Source organism: Rattus norvegicus, chromosome 10 (assembly GCF_021556685.1).
Source record: "Rattus norvegicus strain SHRSP/BbbUtx chromosome 10, alternate assembly SHRSP_T2T, whole genome shotgun sequence".
NCBI classification, from domain to species: Eukaryota; Metazoa; Chordata; class Mammalia; order Rodentia; family Muridae; genus Rattus; species Rattus norvegicus.
In genome coordinates, this window is record NC_141543.1 from 7228509 (window position 1) to 7250008 (window position 21500).

At 45.7% G+C, this 21500-nt stretch overlaps 1 protein-coding gene across 3 annotated transcripts in view; it reads left to right on the forward strand.

Annotated features, from left to right (window-relative positions):
• The window catches only part of Mrtfb (myocardin related transcription factor B), a 165724-nt gene that overhangs the window by 136177 nt on the left and 8047 nt on the right, over positions 1-21500 (forward strand). For all 3 annotated transcript variants that reach the window (NM_001427624.1, XM_087569215.1, XM_087569216.1), the window contains 8 exons: positions 2854-2985; positions 6966-7228; positions 10620-10725; positions 11193-12221; positions 13696-13851; positions 15721-15879; positions 16083-16220; positions 21284-21344. In NM_001427624.1, the coding sequence (NP_001414553.1) occupies positions 2854-2985; positions 6966-7228; positions 10620-10725; positions 11193-12221; positions 13696-13851; positions 15721-15879; positions 16083-16220; positions 21284-21344 (2044 nt within the window). The remainder of the gene's footprint in view (positions 1-2853; positions 2986-6965; positions 7229-10619; positions 10726-11192; positions 12222-13695; positions 13852-15720; positions 15880-16082; positions 16221-21283; positions 21345-21500) is intronic.

The following is a 21500-nucleotide window of genomic DNA, read 5'->3' on the forward strand; positions in this document are numbered from 1 at the left end:
AGCGGTCACATTGAAGTAGAGAAAATCAGAAAACAGTATCTGCTTTAGAGGCTAGAGGAGGCACAGCGTAGGGATGTAGACCAGAAGACATCCTAACGAGCATCCCCATGCTCTGATGACCATTCAAGTTGTAAACACTTCACTCAAACGTAACATGACTGCTTGTGCTGGTCAGCGCACCAGGCCGAATGTTTGTAAGAACATAACTGTCCAATTCAAAATTTAAGCATTTGATTCTATTTCATAGACCAATTATACAAGAGCCAAAAACTGTGCTCACTATGAGACCACCCAGAGATACTTCTTTTCTAGATAATAACTAATAACATAAGGCCATGTCCTTTAAGGAAGTGCCACCTTTTACTTGGCTGGCCACAGGTTTGTCAAGGAGCCAGACATATCCTTAGTGTTGAAGAACACAGAATGGGTCCCTAGCTGCCATTTCTGGATGAAATGGAACTGACCACAGCTATCTTTACAGAGTCCCTTATGGTGTCTAATGTTAATAATCACAAGCTGAAATGAATAGCAGTAGCTGGCCTTAAGGAGAGAGCCATGGACTTATGCAGTCATGCACTTGCTCACATAGGCACAGCTGGGCTTGAAGGGCAACTACTGAGGAAAAGCCACACAGTGACATTCATCAATTAAACAGATGTTTATTGCTAATAGCACTGCAGGTTTTCAAGTTGTTTCTTTTAAGAAAGAAACCACTTGCTGTTTTAAATACTTCCGTAAGAGAACTGATTTTGATTGTTGCTATAATGCATTTGAAGGTTGTTCAAGGAACTGAAAGGGCAGGGCAGGGGATGTTGTTCCTGAAGACAAGGCCACAGCACATGAGGCACTGACATCACTGGGGTGACGATGTGTCACATATGTGGAGTAAAGTACTAGCGAGAAGGAGTTAGACCTTCTGTAGCTCCTTCTGACTTCCACCCCACCCCAACTAGTGCTCACTAGGGAGGGCAAAGCCTAGCATCTGTGAGACAAGCTCCAGGATGCAGTGCGACAGTCTCCTGGGAATACGTTATTCAGCTTCTCTTTTGAACGACACAGGGTCAGGTCAGTTAGCATCAGCTCTGAGGCAGAAGTCTGAGGGGTGCAGCACATTGCAGGCCCTGGGAGTGACGCAAACCTTCACTGAGGTGCTGCCAGCTACAGGGAGGGTGGGGCATGTTCATTCTATGAGGGGCCCAACCCTACATGTAAATGAGCCAGGATTAGCATGACCTGTCTATCAAGAAAACTTTAGAAATACCCATGTATTGTTTTGGGTGTTTTTATGTGTCTTGAGGTTGTTTTTCCAAAAATGAGGATGATTCTCGTTGCTGTAAAGTTATAAATGATGACACTCGTCCTGGTTCCTGCGAGTTCCCACTCCTGAGGATCCGTGCACTCTAGCTGTTTCTCTGTTACCGCTTTCACACATCGTCCCCTTGGCGGTTGTTACCACACCTGAGACCCACATAGTGTTCCGAGGGCCCTACACAATGCTAGCCCCAAGCATTCTATAGACTAGCACAGCTTCCTGTCATGGACTCTGCTCACACTCCCAACAACCCAGTGAAATTATTACTCAGCAAACTGGATCCCAACAACCAAGATTTATGTGTTAAATGCTTAATGTACAATACGTCCACACAATTAACTTACAACCAATTGATAATCTATAATTGCACACCTAGACACACAAAGCCCTGTGCACATCCATCCCCTAAGAATATTCATAACAACCTGTAAAGGTGCAGAGAGGAATCTTAACATCCGCCTCCATGTTCTCTCTGCTGCTTCTCCAGCCTCATTTGGGTCTCCTCCTCTCCCTAACACTTTTCTCCTGCCCATCCTTCCTTCTCGCCCAATGACAGGCCCCATTCTATCTTGTACCTGTCTCACCTGTATGACATCCTACAGATTCTGACTATATTTTTGAGGGGAAAAAACTAAAAACATTACCATATATCAGCCTAATCTTAGTTTCAGCTATCCATTGCTACAGAGGTAGCTGGTAAATAACCAGCTGTACTGGCTGGCTTTGTGTGTCAACTTGACACAAGCTGGAGTTATCACAGAGAAAGGAGCCTCAGTTGAGGAAATGCCTCCATGAGACCCAGCTGTAAGGCATTTTCTCAACTAGTGATCAAGGGGGAAGGACCCAGCCCATTGTGGGTGATGCCGTCCCTGGGCTGGTGGTCTTGGGTTCTGTAAGAGAGAAAGCTGAGCAAGCCAGTAAGAAACACCCTTCCATGGCCTCTGCATCAGCTCCTGCTCCCTGACCTGCTTGAGTTCCTGTCCTGACTTCCTTTGGTGATGGACAGCAGTGTGGAAGTGTAAGCTGAATAAACCCTTTCCTCCCCAACTTGCTTCTTGGTCATGATGTTTGTGCAGGAATCGGAACCCTGACTGAGACATCCGCTTCATCAAGATTAAAGTCTGTGATTCCTTTGGGCCCTAGGCACAATAGTTTATTTTTCTTTGTTTCATTTTGTAGACATTTTTATTTTCTATATTTGTAAGTTTTTATACATTTTTTAATTAAAATAGAAGTATATCACTTACCCCTCCCTTTCCTCCTTTGAGCCCCTCCCAGAGCTCTCCTTCCAATCCCTCCCATGTCCCCCAATTCACAAATTGATAGCCTCTTATACTTTATCAGTATTACTTATATTTATATGTGTATGTAGATATGTACAAACATAAAACCAACCTGCTGAGTCCATTTCTGTTGTTTATATGAATATAGTTTGAGGCTGACCACTTTGTACTGGATAATCAGTAAGGGGCATTTTGTAATTCCAGTCCTCTTACAGTCACTGATCTCATGGCCTTGTCTTTTTCTGCCTTTCCCAACAGTTTACCTCAGTGTCCCCAGCAGTTCCTGAATTCTTGAAAAGCCCTGTGGACCAGCCTCCCACGAGGTCTACAGCTTCTGTCCTCCCCACGAACACTGTGTCCTCAGCAAAGTCTGGCCCAACACTGGTGAAGGTGGGTACCCAGGACTCCACTCACTGACTCTGTCTCAAACCCATGGACACTAAACAGAGGCACGTGTCTGGACCTACCCCCTGCTTTTTAACCCAAACCTTGAAAACTAAACCGTAGTGCTTGTTAGGCTCAGACATGTCAACACATGACCTGTACTCATGGTAACAGAAAAATTATATAGATCTTGGCTCGTACGAAGTGCTGTGCTATGAGGCATGCTTCAGGAGTCCTCCGTCAGCAGCCCTGCCCAACTAAGCACACTCAGATGACTTGCTGCAGCACAGCACTAGAGGTGTAGCCGCACTCAGGTGTCTTTTGTGACAGCCAGCTTTGGGGATAATTTATGCTCAAAATGAAGAAGCTCTGTGGTATCCAGTTGAGAGTGTATGCTGCTCAGAAGATCTGGAGAGGTTTTTAGTTTAGCCATTTTGGCCAGAAGCAGCTTGGTGTGATCTCAGATAAGCCCAGTTCATGGCACTGTTTCCCCAAAGTGGACATGGTTGAAATAATTCAGTTAAAATAAATCTCAAAGGAGGGAAAAAAACCCTTAAATATATAGTACATTTGAAAAGTTCTTAATGTCCTATAATAAAATGGTATGAGAGCAAAGAATAATTTAATCATTTCATAGGTGGCTCTTCCTAAACTGGGCACTATACATGTCTCAGAGTGTCTCAGAGCTCTTGAACTACATAGGACATTAATGTTAGCTAATCTTGCCATCATGCAGAGACTGACCCTCAAATAAGTTAAGAAGTGGGGTGGCCAGAAAGGTCCAATCTCCCAGACTCCAGCCTTTTCTGCCCTGATGGTCAGGCATCACTCAGTTATAAGGAGAGCATGCCTCTCAGGTGATTATAATCTTACCATCAAGGTTGTCTGAGGCAGTAGGACTCCAACTCCAGGACACCTTTCCCTAGCTTAGTACTGGAACCAGGAATATCAACAAAGTCACATCCTAACAAATGTTGCAGTATTGCCTCCACCATCTTGTACCCTCAAAAAGGGTCAGGATGCCAGCCTGTCCTTGTCAACTCTCTCCTCGTCTCCTTCCCTAGTATCTCCTTTTAGAAAGTGTTTTGACTCTGAGGAGGAAGCACCAAGGATGAGGGTACAGTCTCAGGGAATCCGAGGGAGGGTACATCAAGGACTTTTGCAGGAAGCACAAGCTCCAGCAACAGTCCCATTTCACAGGTCTTCCGTGCAAATGCTGAAAGTAGCTAATTGGACTATCACTTGAGTGCTATACTGGAAGGTGTGTAGTAACTCAGCACACTGAAAGTCAAGTTAAAACTTTGCCAGTTTCTACAGTGTACCGACTCCCACTAGAGCCATGAGCTTCAAGTGCTCTGTGTGATGTCCTGGGTGCAGATTTATGGAAAAGATGTACACTAAGCTCTTGTGAATCAGTCATGAGCCTGTTTGCATTGACTGTTTATAACCCTGCTATAAAAGTCATGCTCCACTCTCTCATGACATGTCGTCTGTGCAGGGAGAGGAAGGCACCTTCCCCAGGCAAGGGCATCCCTGTGCCACTTTACACTGGCATTCAACAGGAACGATGTCCCGAGTGTGTTAATAGCTTCAGTGTCTGTCTAAATCTTCTTTGGTTATGACATATATGTTGTTTATTCAGAAGCTCTAGTCACATCTGTGACTAAAGCAGCTTAGGAATGAAATCCTCCTTTGTCTGGAGTTTTTCATTACTTATTTGTATAAGTATTTGTCTTCATGTATATATGTGTACCATGTGGGTGCCCCAAACCCAGATGTTCTGCAAGAGCAGCCAGTACTCTTATAGCTGAGCCACCTCTCCAGCCTACTGTTTTGTTTCATCTTATTCTTTGTCTTGTTGTGTTTTATTCTTTCTTTTATTGAAAATAGATGTTTTTCAAACAATATATTCTGATCAAAGTTTTCCCTCTCCCAACTTCTCAAAGATTCTCCCCATCCTTCCTCCTTACACTCTTTCTGCCTCTAGAAAACAAACAGGTATCTGAAGAATAATAAGATAAGATAAAACAAAAGTAGACCAGAATAGAAAAAGCCAAACAAACTTGCTCTGTTTTTCACTGTTTTTCTTTTCAGATGAAGTTGTAGTGTGAATACCAAAAGACAGAGAATGGTCTGATGACTTTGAAACTGAAAAGAACAACTCAGGACAAAGTTGCCTTGTCAGTCCTAAGAGAGGGCAAATGCACACTCTCACCATCCGTCCCCGCCTCTAGGGCTAGTGTGCCCCCACCATTCTCCACCAACTTACAAATGAGTGAGACTCAGACACTGGTTATGTTATTTGGCTTTGACAACTAGAGGTATCCCCTAATCTACTCTTCTAACTGCTGGCCTGGCTACTCCCCAGCATTATACCCCAGAATCTTGCTTTCTCCTGGCCATGTGCTCATAGTCCATCTTCCCTCATGGCACCCTCTCCTCCCCTCACTCTTCCTTCTTCTCCTCAATTCTCTCTCCCACAACCAGGTCACTTCAACCCCAAATCCCTCCAGTAACTGGCTGTAGCCAAGTTTATTTAACCAACAGTTTTAAACCAAGGAACAAGGTTTGCACAATAAAAGCTTATGTAAACTTGAGAAGTCACTCATAGGCAAAGGCCTTCTTATATACAATTTAACATTACAATACATAGCAACAGACCAAACCTCAGTACTTAGTATTTTGAATTCTTTCTTTTCCTTAAAACTACTTATGTAGTCTCTTATTCTCACTAGAAAGAAGCACTTACTTATTTTTCCATAGCCATATTTTTGTTCGTTTGCGTTTGTTGTTATGGTTGGTTGATTGGTTGGTTGGTTGGTTGGTTGGTTGGTTGGTTTTGGTATTTGTTTTTTCCAGACAGGGTTTCACTGTCCTGGAACTCACTCCAAGACTAGACTGGCCTTGAACTCACACAGATCTGCCTGCGTCTGCCTCCCAAGTGCTGGGATTAAAAGCATGTGCTCATAGCTATATTTTCTTAATGTTACACTGTAATGGTGACATAATCCTTAACTTATTACACACATAGTACATAGCCTGCTTTTCGGTAGGAAATACTAGGCCAGCATTTTGTCTCCTCAGGAAGCCCAGAGTGGATGTCTGTTATTTGTCTTGGCAGTGCCAGGCCAAGCAGCTTGGCTGTAAAAGGGAGCAATGTAGAATGAAAATCTATAAATCAAACTAAGTCTGCAGTTGTCTTTGTGATTCTTTGTTTTTGACACAGGGTCTTATGTAACCTCAGCTGGCCTCAGACTCTGTAGCCAAGGCTGACCTTGAACTCCTGATCCTCCTATTCCTACTTCTTGAATGCTGGAATTACAGGCCTAGGTCAGTGGTTCCTGAAATGCATTTCATGTATTCCTCACCAAGACCACTGAGGACTGTAAGGCACACTGCTGTTTTACTTGTGAATCACTAAGGCACATGCGATCGTGTATGTTTCATCCTCATAGACTGACAGCTCTCTCTCTCTCTCTCTCTCTCTCTCTCTCTCTCTCTCTCTCTCTCTCTTCCTCCCTCCTCCCCTCCTTCCCTCCCTCTCTACTTCTCTCTCTCTCTCTCTCTCTCTCTCTCTTCCTCCCTTCTTCCCTCCTTTCCTCCCTCCCTCTCTGTCTCTCTCTCTCTTCCTCCCTTCTTCCCTCCTTTCCTCCCTCCCTGTCTCTCTCTCTCTGTCTCTCTCTCTTCCTCCTCCCCCCTTCTTCCCTCCTTTCCTCCCTCCCTCTCTGTCCCTCTCTGTCTCTGTCTCTCTCTCTCTCTCCATGAATGGACGGATTTGGGATCCTTCCAAAATTTAGCAGAGGGTTTGAAACTCTTGCTTTAAGCAAGGGTACTACAGTAATTATATCAGGAACAGACATTTTCTACACTGTCAAATATATAAAAGTTCCTTTGCACTTTCAACACTGATCAACAAGCTGATTGAGTCCATGTTACTCTGACATCTCTTAAAATGTTCTCCTTTTTATTATTTCCTCAAAAATTAGCAAAGCCATCCCAAGAATCCAAACGACAAACACCGTAACAAAAAATGCAAAGACCCGAAACCCCGAGTGAAGAAGCTCAAGTACCACCAGTACATTCCGCCCAACCAAAAAGGGGAGAAGAGCGAGCCACACATGGACTCCAACTATGCCCGCCTGCTCCAGCAGCAGCAGCTCTTCCTACAGCTGCAGATCCTGAGCCAGCAGCAGCAGCAGCAACAGCAGCAGCACTACAACTACCAGACCATCCTGCCCGCACCTGTCAAGTAAGCCTGTGCTTGGGGGTTCATCCTGGCATGACTTGTGCCCTGGCTTTGGGAGGAACCCCAAGTTATGGTAGGTTGGGGATGGCCAAGTTCTTTGCTCAGGGACCACCCTCACTTGGCTGTGGTCCAAGCTTACCACACACAGTGTCTAAAATCCCACAGTGAATGTGACTTGCTATCTAGTCCACCATTTGCCCTCCAGTAGTCTCTGAGCCTTTTACAATTATTCAGGATCCATCAGTATCAACTGCTGTGAGAAAACCCTCTGGGTGCACACTCACCTGCAGGGAAGAAGCAAGGGCAGAAAGGCAGAAGTAAGGGAAAGGTTTGGGGAAAGTTCCCACATGGAAGGCTCTTCCAAGCAGGGAAAGAGGAAGGGCATACAGTGGTGCTGAGACAGCTGCCTGGTCAGTTCCTAAGATAGACGAAAGGCAAGAAGTAAGGACAGCTGTCTGCAGTAGACCATTCCACGTGGCAGACAGTGTGGTATCTTAGACAGTGGAAACCAGGTAAGACTGAGTCATTAAAGACAACAGTTGGATGTTCAAGGGCAAAGGAGCCATGACGAGGTAGTGACAGGATGGGTCAAAGGTGACACACAGGAAATGGTCTGAATGCCCAGGGCCAGAGAAGGATGGCATCTGCACACCTTGGAACCTGTCCTTAGGCCTAGAATAGGCAAGTTTATACCCTCAACTCATTGACTGAAAATGCTTTAAATATTTATCCCAATATGCTTTTTCTGAATAGAAACCCCATCTTTAACTTCCCACATACCCAGCTCTGGAGAGGAGACTAGGAAAAGACAGAAAGTTTGTCATTAGAAAAAAAACTTTGAGTGTACCATTCTGTAAAACTGGACCCCCACCGTCCCTGCAGGTCTGGGCCACTTTTCTAGGAAACCTACTAAAAGATACTGTTACAAAATAATAGCTCCCCATAGGGGAATGATTGTCAATTTGCTTCTTCTAAGATATGATGAAGACTAAATCTGTTGGTAATTCCAACCATACTATGAAGCACATGCTTTAAACATCAGAGTATGGAGAGGGGAAAGCATTTCTGTAACATGTTATTATTTAAGAGCTAACACACCCAAATGAGCTGTTACAAGGGATCCAGGATGGCCACAGAGAGTTGATATGGGTCCCGTGCAGCCGTCACTGCATTTTACTGCTGTCTAAGCCCTGGGTGGCATCCTGCAGCGCTGCCTCTTTGGGTGACTGTGGCTCCACGTGTGACCCACAGTGTGCTCACAGTTCATGCCACCATCACCCTGCAGGCCGGTGAGATTGCTCCTTTTTATTCCATTCCCAGTGAGGAGACTGGGACTGGAAATTCCACAAAAAGACTTTCCCATGACATGTGCCTGGGAATCATCCTTTTAAAGGTGTAAGTGACATACATGCAGGCACAGCACCCACTCACATAAAATAAAGCTTTAAACAAGTTTTAAAGCTTACTGTTTTGTTTGTATGCGTGTTCTACCTGCATGTGTCTGTGTGAACCATGTGTATGACTAGTGCCTGAGGAGGTCAGAAAGGGCATCAGATCCCCAGGACTAGAGTGACAGATAGTTGTAAACTGCCATGTGGGGCTGAGAATGAAACTCAGGTCCTTAAGTGCGCTTAAGTGCTGAACCCACTCTTCGGCCCCAAAATAAAAAATTATGCAGCTTACCTCTTTACCTGAGGAGAGGACATCTAAGGCATAGGGAGGACACCAGACTCCACATACCCTGGCATTCCCTGAGGCTTCAGTTCCTCACTCTTCCATAGCGTCACTTGCTACCACAACCAAAGAGCCATCTAGTGCCATGTGTCATTTAACCACAGGAAGGCTGAACTCAAGTTTTGGTCAGTTCCCAGATCTGAAAAATGAGAGTTTTGTTTTCCAACACACTGATAATCTTTACCAGAGATCCATCACAAACAAACAAACAAAGCTACAGCCAATTCTAGCCAGCACTGCATAGTCCCAACATGAGAGAAGGGAAGGCTGTAGGCTGTACATTCAAGTCTAGCCTAGGCCATATCACAAGACCCTATCTAGAAAACAAGACAAAAGCCGACACTCTGAGGGAAGGGTCTCTGCAGATATCTGTGCCTCCTTATTACCACAGGAGCAAACCTGCAGAAGCCCACCTCAGGACTCAGAACCTCAATATTCTCATGATTTAGGTGAAAAGAGAATTCAACTTTTAAAATAACAAAAGGGCTGGAGAGAGGCTCAGTGGTTAACAGCACTGACTGCTCTTCCAGAGGTCCTGAGTTCAATTCCCAGCAACCACATGGTGGTTCACAACCACCTGTAATGGGATCCGATGCCCTAATTCTGGTGTGTCTGATAACAGCTACACAGTGTACTTATATAAATGCAATAATTAATTAATTAATAAAATAACAGAAATAAGTTACAGTGGACCATAAGCACAAGTATAGAATTTCAACCAAAAAGTAGCATAAAGTATTTTATGTGTGCACGTGTGGCTGTCAGAGTCAGTATCAGGTGGATTCTCTGTCATTCTTCACCTTATTAGGCAAGATAGTATCTCTCGATGAACCTAGAGCCCACTCATTAGTAGCCTGTGAGCTTGGCCAGCAAGCCCCAGGACCCTTCTGTCTCCACCTTCCCATGCTGAGATTACAAACTCAGACCTCTGTGCCCAGCTTTATGTAGGTGGGGATCTAGACACAGGTTCTCAAGTTTGCAGGGCACTTTACCAACTGTACTATCTACCTAGCCCCATACTAATACTTAGCTGTATATTCTCCAGAGACCAATATAACTAAACAAGAAACAAAAGGTGGCCTGGGAATAGGACATCAAATAATAAAGCACAGTATGGCTGTTATTCAAACTTCATGGCAAGATTGACTCAAAACATACCCATCAATGTTCTTGTGGCAACAATGTTGAATGGCAGTAAAACCAAATGCATGGATTGAGTTCTTACAACTCTAAGATGAGACATTAGACTCTCATCATTTCACCCAGACCTCAAAGAACTTTATTTTTAAGACTAGGGTTTTAACTGCATCATATCAGGCAAGTGCTGAAAGGTGCCCATGTAACTGTGGTAGTGCTCATGGGTACACACAGGCACCAGAGCTAGTGCAGTCTTATAGCTTTCCTTGCAAGGACACTGAGCCAATCCCAGTCCTTTGCACCTTCTGCATCAAGCATAGAGTGGCCTTCTGTGTGTCCTCCATACAAACAGACGGAGCCTCTAGGGTTTTGAATGGAGGAAGATGATGCATTTGACATTTCCACAATACTGAGTTTTCCTGTCTGTGTCCACAATCAATTCTCCTTATAAGATGACAGATTGTTAATAGACCCAAACCTAGAGCGAGCTTGTTGTAAGCTCTGATTTCTTTTTTTCTTGAAGAACTGACAAGAACAGCAGCAGCAGCAGCAGCAGCAGCAGCAGCAGCAGCACAGGTGTGCCGGCGAGGAGGCCAGGACCCCTGCCTTCTAGCTTGGATGACTTAAAGGTGATGACTCCACCTCCAGCTCTTCACCTCTGAGTACCGTCCTTACACACGAGCAGATGGCCAGGTTTGCCTGTCAAGTGCCCAGTTGTCTGAACGACTTTAGCAAAACACTAGCACCCTTTATGGGACTGCTTTCTTTTTATTCCACTAGGTGTTAGATGTCAAATAGCTGATCTAATTCTCGTTTACTGACCACATGCCTTATTTGAGCACCATGAGAAGAGACCACTTCTCTGTAGCAATTACTACAATATCACCCATTTTCTAATTACTGCTCACAGGCTCTGTGTCTCCTCTGTAGACTTAAGTTTCTCACAGTGTGCACAGATGGAAAAAGTCTGTTTATATGCCAGTTTCAGACATCTACAGGCAGTATCAGCATCCCTCTGTGGGCAACAAAGGGATGCTCTGGTGTTTATGTGTGGGAGACTCATAAAACCAAGCCTCTGATCTGCTTTTGCCTCCAGGTGTCAGAGCTGAAAACAGAACTCAAACTGAGGGGTCTGCCAGTGTCAGGAACTAAACCAGACCTCATTGAACGCCTGAAACCCTACCAGGAAGTGACCAGTAATAACCTTGCCACTGGCAGTATTGTGGCAGTGTCATCAGCAGCTATTGTCACCAGTAACCCAGAGGTCACAGTGACACTGCCAGTCACAACACTGCATAATGCTGTAACCAACTCTGTGTCCACTTTCAAGGCAGACTTGCCACCTTCTGGATCCAGCAGTGTGCCCCATGTCGAAAATGCCCATTCCCCTTTGCCCATCTCGCCATCACCCTCCGAGCAGTCCAGTCTCAGTACCGATGACACAAACATGACAGACACCTTCACGGAGATCATGACCATGATGTCACCTTCCCAGTTCTTGTGTTCATCTCCCCTGAGGGTGGCAAGCCATGAGGACAGCCTGAGCCCCACCAGTAGCACCCTGTCAACCCTAGAACTGGATGCCGCTGAGAAGGACCGCAAGCTTCAGGAGAAGGAGAAGCAGATTGAAGAGCTGAAGAGGAAACTGGAACAGGAACAGAAGCTGGTGGAAGTCCTCAAGATGCAGCTGGAGGAGGAAAAACGTGGGCAGCAGCGACCCCCAGGTCCTCAGCCCAATGGTTCCACACATCCCTTTACATCAGATCTGAAACTTGGCAATGTCCGGTCCTCCGTCAAAGATGAGACCTCACTCCCTGACTGCTCCAGCCCCCAGCAGTCCATCCCAGTGCCTGGCCATTCTGTAGGCCAGCCCATCTCCACAGGTAGCCAGACCCTTGTTGCCAAAAAGGCTGTGGTCGTCAAGCAGGAGGTCCCCATGGCCCAAACAGAGCAGCAGAATGTTGTCTCGCAGTTCTACCTGAGCTCCCAGGGACAGCCACCTGCCTTTGTTGCTCAGCCTCAGGCCTTACTGACCACACAGACAACCCAGCTACTGTTACCGGTGTCCATCCAGGGTTCAAATGTTACTTCAGTGCAACTCCCAGTAGGCAGCCTCCAACTCCAGGTACGAAGTGTGTCTCACAGTGTTGCCATATAGCGAATACTGCAGCCAACCTTGAGCTGCTGTGTTGTGAGCTAGAGTTTCAGAAGGCGTGGTGTGGGTGTGGGGCAGGGTTGGTCTGGCTTCACTTACTGCGTTTATATCATAAAAACCAGCAGAGTGGTCTCCTGCTCTGTCCTTGAGAGAGCGCATGTTGCTCTCAGAGCAGACTCAGGTTCATTCCTAGCATCAGCATCGGGCAGCCACAGCTACCTGTGACTTCAGTTCCAGGATATCCTGTGCCCTCTGATTTCCTTGGGGACCTATACATATGTGCACATAAACTTGCAAAGGCACACAGACATAAAAATACATATTTAAAGATTAATGGCATTAGCATAGGCTGTGTGCCTTGAACACTTCACACTCTGCCCTGGTTCTAAGTAACAGTCCATTTCTAGGAGCCTGAGGACAGCTCTGACAGGAAAATCCATTTCTTCTGCCTAAGGTTGGTGGCAGGGGCCATATCTGTTCTTGGGACATTTATATAAGAATGCTTGAGCTGAGGAAAGCATGGAGTGGGCTGGTTCTGATGCAGAGACCTGCAGGTTGGGTATCTTGCTGTATAGTGCTTTTCTGGTGGACCTTATCCAGATGTGGCCATAAAGAAAACAAGAAGCCATGTGAGCCAGTGCTTCAGCTTTAATCTACCCAGTACCTGTGGCAGAAATAAGCTCACATCTTAGATCAGGAGGCAGTACTCAAACACCTCAGCAAGTATAAAGCAGTCGAACACCCCTGCTTGGTGTGCAGAGGTGTGCAGGGCACCTGTGAGTTAGAAATCCATTCGGTAACGTATATTAGGAGGACAATGGATACAAATCTTTTGTTATAGTTGATGCAAAAACAGAGCCTTTTTCTAGTGGGCCTGTGTACAGCTGTATGTCCAGCATCTCTGGCTGTTCCCAGGCTGTGTATGGTACAAGCTTCAAAGCAGTACTGTAGGCTGTTGGGTACCTATCGGAGGTACTTCTACATGGGTTACAGACCTCTAATGTGCAGAGCTGTCTTGTTTCCATTTTCTGCCTTCAAACTTTTCAACTAAAATCTTAGCCACATTAAGGAACAGTAAGGTCATAAAGACAGCTGTCTGGCATTTTGTCACTGCCTTAGGATTGTCATCAAGCTCACTCAGGGGAAGTTGACAGAAGTCCAGCATGTTGTTCACTGGGTGACTGTACATAATGAAGTACTGTGTTTCTCAGGAAGCTAGACAATTTTGAACTCTCAGTCCCCATCTCCAGGGAAGTAGGGAGGGGTGACAAAAAGGAAGAAATTACTAAAGATCAGATATATACAGAGAACCAAAGTAAGTGACTATAGTCATTGTGTGTTACGTCATCTTAGCTATGAATCCCAAAGCAAAGTTACACTGCATTATAAACTCAATTCCAGATGTGCTTCTTGACGCTAAGATTAATTCTTGTTTACTCCCTAGACACCAGCACAAGGAGGCGTCCAGGCTCAGCCTCAGGTAGCTGCAGCCACACAGGTCCCAGCAGCAGCCCTGCCCTCAGCCTTGGCCTCAGCCCTGCCTCAGAAGCAGGAGGCCTTCCCACAGCATGTGTTGGTCCAGCCTCAACCAGTCAGAAAGGTAGGATGCTTACAAAGACAGACTGAAACTATGCTTTCTGTCACATCTCCCCTGCCAGTGGCATCATCCCCAAAGCCTATTATTTTGGAAGGAAGGCTGTAGTCCTCAGTCATAGAACAGACCTTGGATCCACAGATACTTTGTCTAGGATGAGGGGAAGTCTCTAGTGTGAAAGATGGTTGAATAGTCCAAGCCTTTTCCAAGTAAGTTCCCAGAGCATGTTTTTATAATTCCAGTATAGTAGATTTATTGAATTTTGAGGTATATTTCTTTTCTAATTAAGTGTGCTGTTCCCTAGGGAAAGGTAATTGAAGATAAAAAGATACTTCTGGGATTTCTCTCTCAAGTTAGAATTTGTATGTGTTTCTCTGTAAGAGTCTGTGCCATATCATGAGGCAGAGCTGGGAGGTCAGGTATCACTCACCTGTGATTCCATCACAGGGAGTCCGAGGGCAGCCTGGGCTACATAGCCGGACCCTTTCTCTGAAAGTGGAAGAAAAGGCCACAAAAACAGTCGTTCTTAGCTAGGCTTAGAGCTTTGATCTGAACAGGTAATTAGGCACTGCAGTCTGATAAACTCAGGTAATCCTGAACCATGGGTAGTGAGACACTTGAAGTTAAACAGAGGCCCCACTTATCAACAGCACCATTGACATGAGTGAAAAGGGAAAAGTCATTCATGACCAAGCGAGAAGCCGCAGTACCACTTAATGTAGTCTGTAAGTTTAAAGGAGGCCCAGCTTTCTTTGGTCTAGGGAAGAGAGGCCGCAATGATAGGCAGTATAAATTAGGGTTCTCACTTCATCTCGGAATCCTAGGATTAGGAGTCGTTATTTCCATAAAGTGGCGTTTGCCACATAGAAGGAGACTCACAAATACTAAGTGCATTGGAGAGAGACTTGTGTACTCACTCATGTCCTCTCATAGTAAAAAGTGTTTGCACTGGGGCTGCAGAAATGCCTGAGTGATTCAGAACACCATGTCCTCTTCAGCTTCCATTCACACTCACCAGGCAGGCACATGGTACACAGATACACATGCAAGGCAAAATACTCACACACATAACAGAGAAACCAATCTATCTGTCCATGGTGACATAAGAGAGAAGCCACTTTGTTTGAAGACATTGGTGGTATAAAGTCATTTTGGTGATGAAGCCAAGCCCTGTAAGACACAGTACTGTGTAAGTAATGTGGCCCTTAGTTTATAAAAGTCATCCACACTTGAGCCTCTTCATGGAGTCATAAGAAACACTTCAGAGTTCCATGGAAACTGGTTTCCCTTTGGCCTGCTGACACAGAAAGTGGTTCTTTAGAAGAGGTGAGACATGACTGCTACCCCTATGACAGCTTGTCGCTGGGAGGGCTTGAGTAGCACCCCTCCCCGGGGTGGCAGCAAAGGAGGTCCAGGATAATGAACTGGGAAATGCTGAGGGAAGAAGTCTGCAGGTGGTTCCGTGGGTCCAAGTATAAAGAAGGCCACACTGAGTACAGAGCCACAGAGGCCACCCTCTGTGGAGCACTGATGAGGCGAAGAGCAGGTTTGAACATCCAGACCAAAGGATGCTGTGCATGGGTGGGAGGCAGAACCCTATGTCCAGGAAGGGAGGGGACCAGATCACTTCAGTGAGCAAGAAAAACTGCTTGAGCAGTTTTCCTCACATAAGGTACTGCCTGCACGGTACCCACACCCCACCAGTGTCTGCAGTCCTGTTGGCAGCTGCCTTCTTGTCTCCCACTGTCCACTGTCCAAAGTGCCTTCATGCTCCTGACAAAGCTTCCAGCAGAGGGCCTGTGGCCCACAAACCTAGAAGGTGGATTTGTTAGCCTCTGCTCTAAAACATGGGTTTTCTTAAATTCACTGTCACAGGTCTTCACAAACTCGGCACCAAACACAGTTCTTCAGTACCAGAGACAGCCTGGCCCAGCGACCCCGCAGCCCTTTGTCAGTAAGACCTCTAACCCTGCTGTTCAATCTAGAAGCACCCCACTTGTACCCCTGCAAAATGGACCTGGCCCAGCCAGCAAGGTAAGCCATAGTGACAATAGCAGTAAAGCACTGCAGTCATGCTGGCATCTGGAGTGTATGGTGACCAGCACTGGCTCTGCAGGGTGAACAGTGACTTACGTTCCTGCTTGCCCACCAGTTGTCAACTGTATAGTGCTTGGGATCACTGCAGGATCCCCTGGCTGGCCCAGAACTAACAAGTATTTCTCTCTTGTTTGATGCAGCCTAGCTCACCACCCCCACCTCAGCAATTTGTTGTCCAGCACTCTTTGTTTGCGACCCCAGTCACAAAGACAAAAGATCCACCTCGGTATGAGGAAGCCATCAAGCAGACACGCAGCACCCAGTCAGCCCTTCCAGAGGTGAGTATGGTGGTCACAGTCATACCCCAGTCATATTTCAGGGCTTCCTCAGATTATGCCTAGTCCTCTGTTAAAACACAGACTAACAGCGAGGAACTTTATATTTTATCTGGCTGGTTTTAATTGACCTGTGAAGACTCTAAGCCACTTGCCTACAGCAAGTGTTGGGAGCAGCCGTGATAGTGGGGCCTCAGGTGCGGGTTGTGTCTCCTTGGAGCCCCCCTGGGTCCAGTGAGCAGAGTGAGAGCTCTCAGTTACAAAAAGCATCTAGACTCTATTCACCTAAACTCATCCAAGCCCTGCCTCTCCAAAGTTCCCTTTCACAACTGAGGGCTTTCTTGTGAGAAAGGATTGCAGCCTCCCAGAGGACCTGAGTGCTGGACCTGACAGTAGAACACAGTGGATCCAAGCAAGAACTCACAGCAACTGGCCAGAACTGTGTGCAGCCCCATGCCCCATGTTCTATGGAGCACTTCTCAGGGACACATGGTGTCTTGCTGTATTTGCTGTCTAAAACATGAAGGGTGAAGAAATGCACAGTGAGCATCTGCTGTAGTTTACAGGACGCAGAGGAAAGACAGCCTTCCTAATTGTGAGCATCCCAAAATCAATAGAAACTTCACCTATGAGGAAAATGATAGATTTAAAAAAAAAAAAAAAACAAAAAAAAACCCTTAAACCCTACAATAAGAGTCAAACAAATAGATACTAGCCTGCCCTTCCCCAGTCCATTTGGAAGTGGGATCTCTTCCCCAGGGAATAAAATAAACTACCAGGTGGTCTTAGTAACAGCAAGCAGGCAGGCAGCCCTCACCGTGGAGCACGCCTGTCGAGTGCAGACTCACTGGCACTTCCTAGCTCATGTACATAGCAACAGAAGCCAGGGGTCGTCCCGGGGTTGCATGTCACCGGCTTAGCTCCTAGGCTAAGACTGCATCAGCACCTCTCAGTCTCACTGGGAAAGACTTCAGCTCCACCAATGACGGAGTCGGGCCCTGCCGATTCTGCCTTCCCAGGGCAACAGCTATAAACTGGTCATCATATGGAAGCCGAGACAGTGTGCTCAGCACTGTGGTGTAAGCCCACACTCAGCAGAGAACAACCCAGCCCAAGGTCTCTCTTTCGGCTACATTTGCAGGGAGTCGGGGTTTCTGGTAGAAAGTGATAGTCACTATGGCCTGCAAACCACAGGAACAAGCTGTGAGCTACTGATGAGAAAATCAAGAGAAGTTCTAAATTCTGAATCCACAGCCCCAGCTGAGCCCCAGCCACAGAGCCTTGGCGTAAATGCCTAGCAGCCCAGCCGAAAGCAGAAGACAGACAGAATGAGAGCTGTCTGCCCCAGAAGCATTTCAGACCATTCCTCTGAGCAGGCAACCAAACTAGCATCTTCTGATAGTCAGGAGGATGGAGAAGCCACCAGTGAGGTGAACCCCAAGCTGAGAAAACAAGGCTCACCCTGTGTTTCCATCCTTTATAAATGTAAACAGATAGAGGATTTTTTTTTTTTTAAAAAAATACCAAATGGAAATTCTAAAACTAAGAAAAATACAATACTTGGGAAAAAATCATGCCAAGCAGTGGTGCACACCTTTTTTTTTTTTTTTAATTTCACAGAGCTTTATTGGGTAGGACAGAGGGCCACATTTCTACCTGTTTAGCCACCAAACATTTAAACTGCTATTGCTCTGAGATCCCTGGTGATCTTCATGATCTCCATTGGAGCTTGAAGAGAGTATGACCAGGAAAGCCCAAAGCTTCCTTCCTTAAGCACAGGCAATATTATTTACAGTTCGCCTTCACACTGGAAGTGAAAATCATACTGGAATTTATCACTAAACCAAATTTACTTTTCCTTCTTAAATGTCTTTGCTACACAGTTTCACTTTTCTGGTGACTTCTTGTTCTTAATTTCTTGGTGTATACAATGTCTTCATCCTTCTTCAGAGTTTTTGCATCTCTCTTGGCCCCTCGAGTTACTCTTGGCTTACGTTCATTGTCCAAAGTGACTCTAGTTTGTCTGGATCTCAGACACCTAACATCTGAATCTCCAGAGACTCCTTTCTCTTGCTGGGTCTTTATCGAGATTTCTGCACCTGATCTGCTTGTTTTCTCTTCTGCTTCATGAGGCTGGGGAATCTCCGTCTGTCCTCCAGACCTCAAACATGTTCTTTTCCCACTGACTTTGCCCAGAGATGAAGACTTCTTGGTTCCATTATCTGGATTCTGCGGCTCTGTCTCCTGGGAGATCTTCATTGTTTTCTCATTTTTCTCTATCCCAACCTTCTCTGCAGACGAATCAAACTTGGGGCTTGGCTGTTTTTCAGTTTTCTTTCTGTACCTAGAGCTCTGGGGTATTTTTTGATCTGGAATGGCTGGGTTCTCTCTTTTGGCTTCCATTTCTTCTGTTTGCATAATGGTGCTAATGTGCTCTTCCACAGATTCACGTTTATTTGACACACTTCTCAGGTGTTTCACCTTCACCGGCTCAGGTGATACATGCCTCTTGGTAGAAGCAGCCCTTTGTTTCTTATGTACAGGTTTCTTATCTGTTGCTTCCTGCTTTGGGGTTACAGAGCACAAAGCCCTGGTTCTCAAAATTCTTCCATCTCTTGCAGACTTCCTGTTGGGGGACAGGTAAAGGTTGCTTTTGCTTTGTAATACTGGTGCACACCTTTAATCCCAGCACTTGGGAGGCAGAGACAGGTGGACCTGACTTTAAAGACAGCCTGGTCTACAGAGCGAGCTCCAGGACAGCCCGGGAAAAACAGAGAAATCCTGTCTCTAAAAAATGGAAGGAAGGAAAGAAGGAAGGGAGGGAGGGGGGGAGGGAGGACAAAATTGTAGATAAACTTAGCAGAGGGAAGGGGAAAGAGGGAAAGTCATCCTGAGTTAGCCCATTCCATTGTGCTATTATTTGATGTCACTTAACCTTTAATTAGAATAAAAGCCTACACACATACACACACACACACACACACACACACACACACACACACACACACCCCAGTGACTAGAACCTGAAGAGCTTGTGTAATGGTTTCCCACAGTGTAACTCAAAAGCCATAGAAAGAGAAGCAAGACAGTGGGAAAGCTAAGTACTTGACAAGACAATAGCTCGTGTGTTCAGCTTTGAGGTGTTTAGGATTCCTGTTACATCGTAGCATTCACGTTACATCATAGCATTCCACGTTACATCGTAGCATTCCACGTTACATCGTAGCATTCACGTTACATCGTAGCATTCCACGTTCCTTCACAGTCCCGTTATCAGAAGTGGGGAGAAAAGCAGTCCATCGCATAAGGGGAAAACCACTATGTGACTAATGTCAGGTATTTCATCAATGATGGAAAAAGACTGCCAAGCTAGCTAAGTGACCTTGCTATCTGAGCCAGATGAACCAAGTTTCATCCACAGGACTCACGTAGTGAAAAGAGAGAACCCTCTCCTGCAAACTTTCTTCTGACCTCTACCATGCATTACGGTACACATGTAACAATATGTATGTGGACAAGCACACTCACAAAATAAATGTATTTTTTTTAAAGTAATGGAAACCAGAGAAAGTGGAGCAGCATTGTTTTAAGTCCTTAGTGAGGAGGGTTCTCAGAGACTACTAACCAGGTCCGATGTCAGGTAAGCCTATCCTTTAAAGTAGACTCCAAAGAACTTCAGGTAAACAACACATAATCTGTCAAACACGAAGACATGGATTTTAAGTCAAAGATTGGGCAAAACACACTATTCAAACAAGAAACTTACTAGATCTGCTTGTAGCAAAAGACTTAAACATATATATTACTAAGGATGGTAAGTAGCTAGTGCACAGACCCTCAGCAGTCACCAGTCGCCAGGTAAATGCAGTAGACCCGCATCTTCATCCCACAGCCATCTCAGGAGGTGCAGTGGGGATGCAGAGCACCTGCTGTTGGGAACACAGGTAATCCTGGGAACCAGTTTGGCAATTGTCCAAGATGTTAAGTGCACACCCACTCTGAAAGCCATTCATTCTACTTCTCAGTACTTACCAAGAGAAGGCAGGGCATGGTTGTGCAGAGTTGTGCACAGATTTCTGTAGCAGCCTTAACAGCCCAAAAGTGGGACGTCTACCAGCAAGTGAGTGAGCGAGCAAGCAGACATTCCCATACATGGAATACTGATGAGCAGAAAAATCAGTAAACTATCTGTAAGCTGCATACTGCATCATGGCCACAGCTCAGAGTAATGACACTGCATAAGAGTGCACCTCCCATACCTTAAGAACATGTCTGAGGCACTTGATGCATTCTGAAGGACAGTGGGTCCTGGAGGTGAGGGGCTTCCCAGTTAACAAATGTTGATCTTGTTGATGAGTTCCTAGACACATACACATCAGAACATTAAACTCCATGATCTGAGCTGTCTTAGTTAGGGTTCTGTTACTGTGAACAAATACCATGACCACAGCAACTCTTATAAAGAAAAGCCAGAAGCATGGCAGCAAAGGCAGACATGGTGCTGGAGAAGTAGCCAAGAGTTCTACATCTGGATTTCCAGGCAGTAGCAAAAGAGAATGAGCCCCTGTTCCTAGCTTGAGCTTCTAAAATTCCAACCCCCCTCCCCCAGTAACACCTACTCCTCAGGTCCTAGTCTTTTCAGGTGCCACTCCCTGTGGGCCAGTGGAGATGGTTTTCATTCACACCACCCCGCACGGTAAGTGTCACTTAAGTGTCAAGTAGACCACAAAGATGACGGTGTGCAGAGTATGCTTATCTTTAAGTAAATCAATTCTTGTTAAATGCAGATTAATTCAGACACTCTTAGAATAAACAATTAGAAATCTCCCAAAGTGCCATTCAGTGAAAATAAGGCACATATGGAAGTCACAGAGTTGACTTCTTCCTTGGCTTAGTTGACCTATCAGGCTGTGTTATTTTGACTTAAGTATCTCCATTTCCCAGGCAACTCAGCTGTTGTCTAGACTCTCAAACGTTAGAGTAAAGCCAAGGCTCAGTGAACCCCTCAGTGCAATACAGAGGCTGCCCCTGGTGCAGGTGGCTAACTCTGCTGTCCTTGGCTGCAGGTTTCCAGTGTGCACAGTCAGCAGATGGATGACCTCTTCGACATCCTCATAAAGAGTGGAGGTAGGTCAAAGGCTGGACACAAGCCTCATACCACAGGCCCAGGACAGCCTTTCTCTAAAGCTGCATGTTGTCCTGGAAACTGGAAAACATCCAGTTCTAACAATGGGCAGTTCTAAACCTGTGCAAGCTAGGCCATTAAACCACATAACAAAGGAC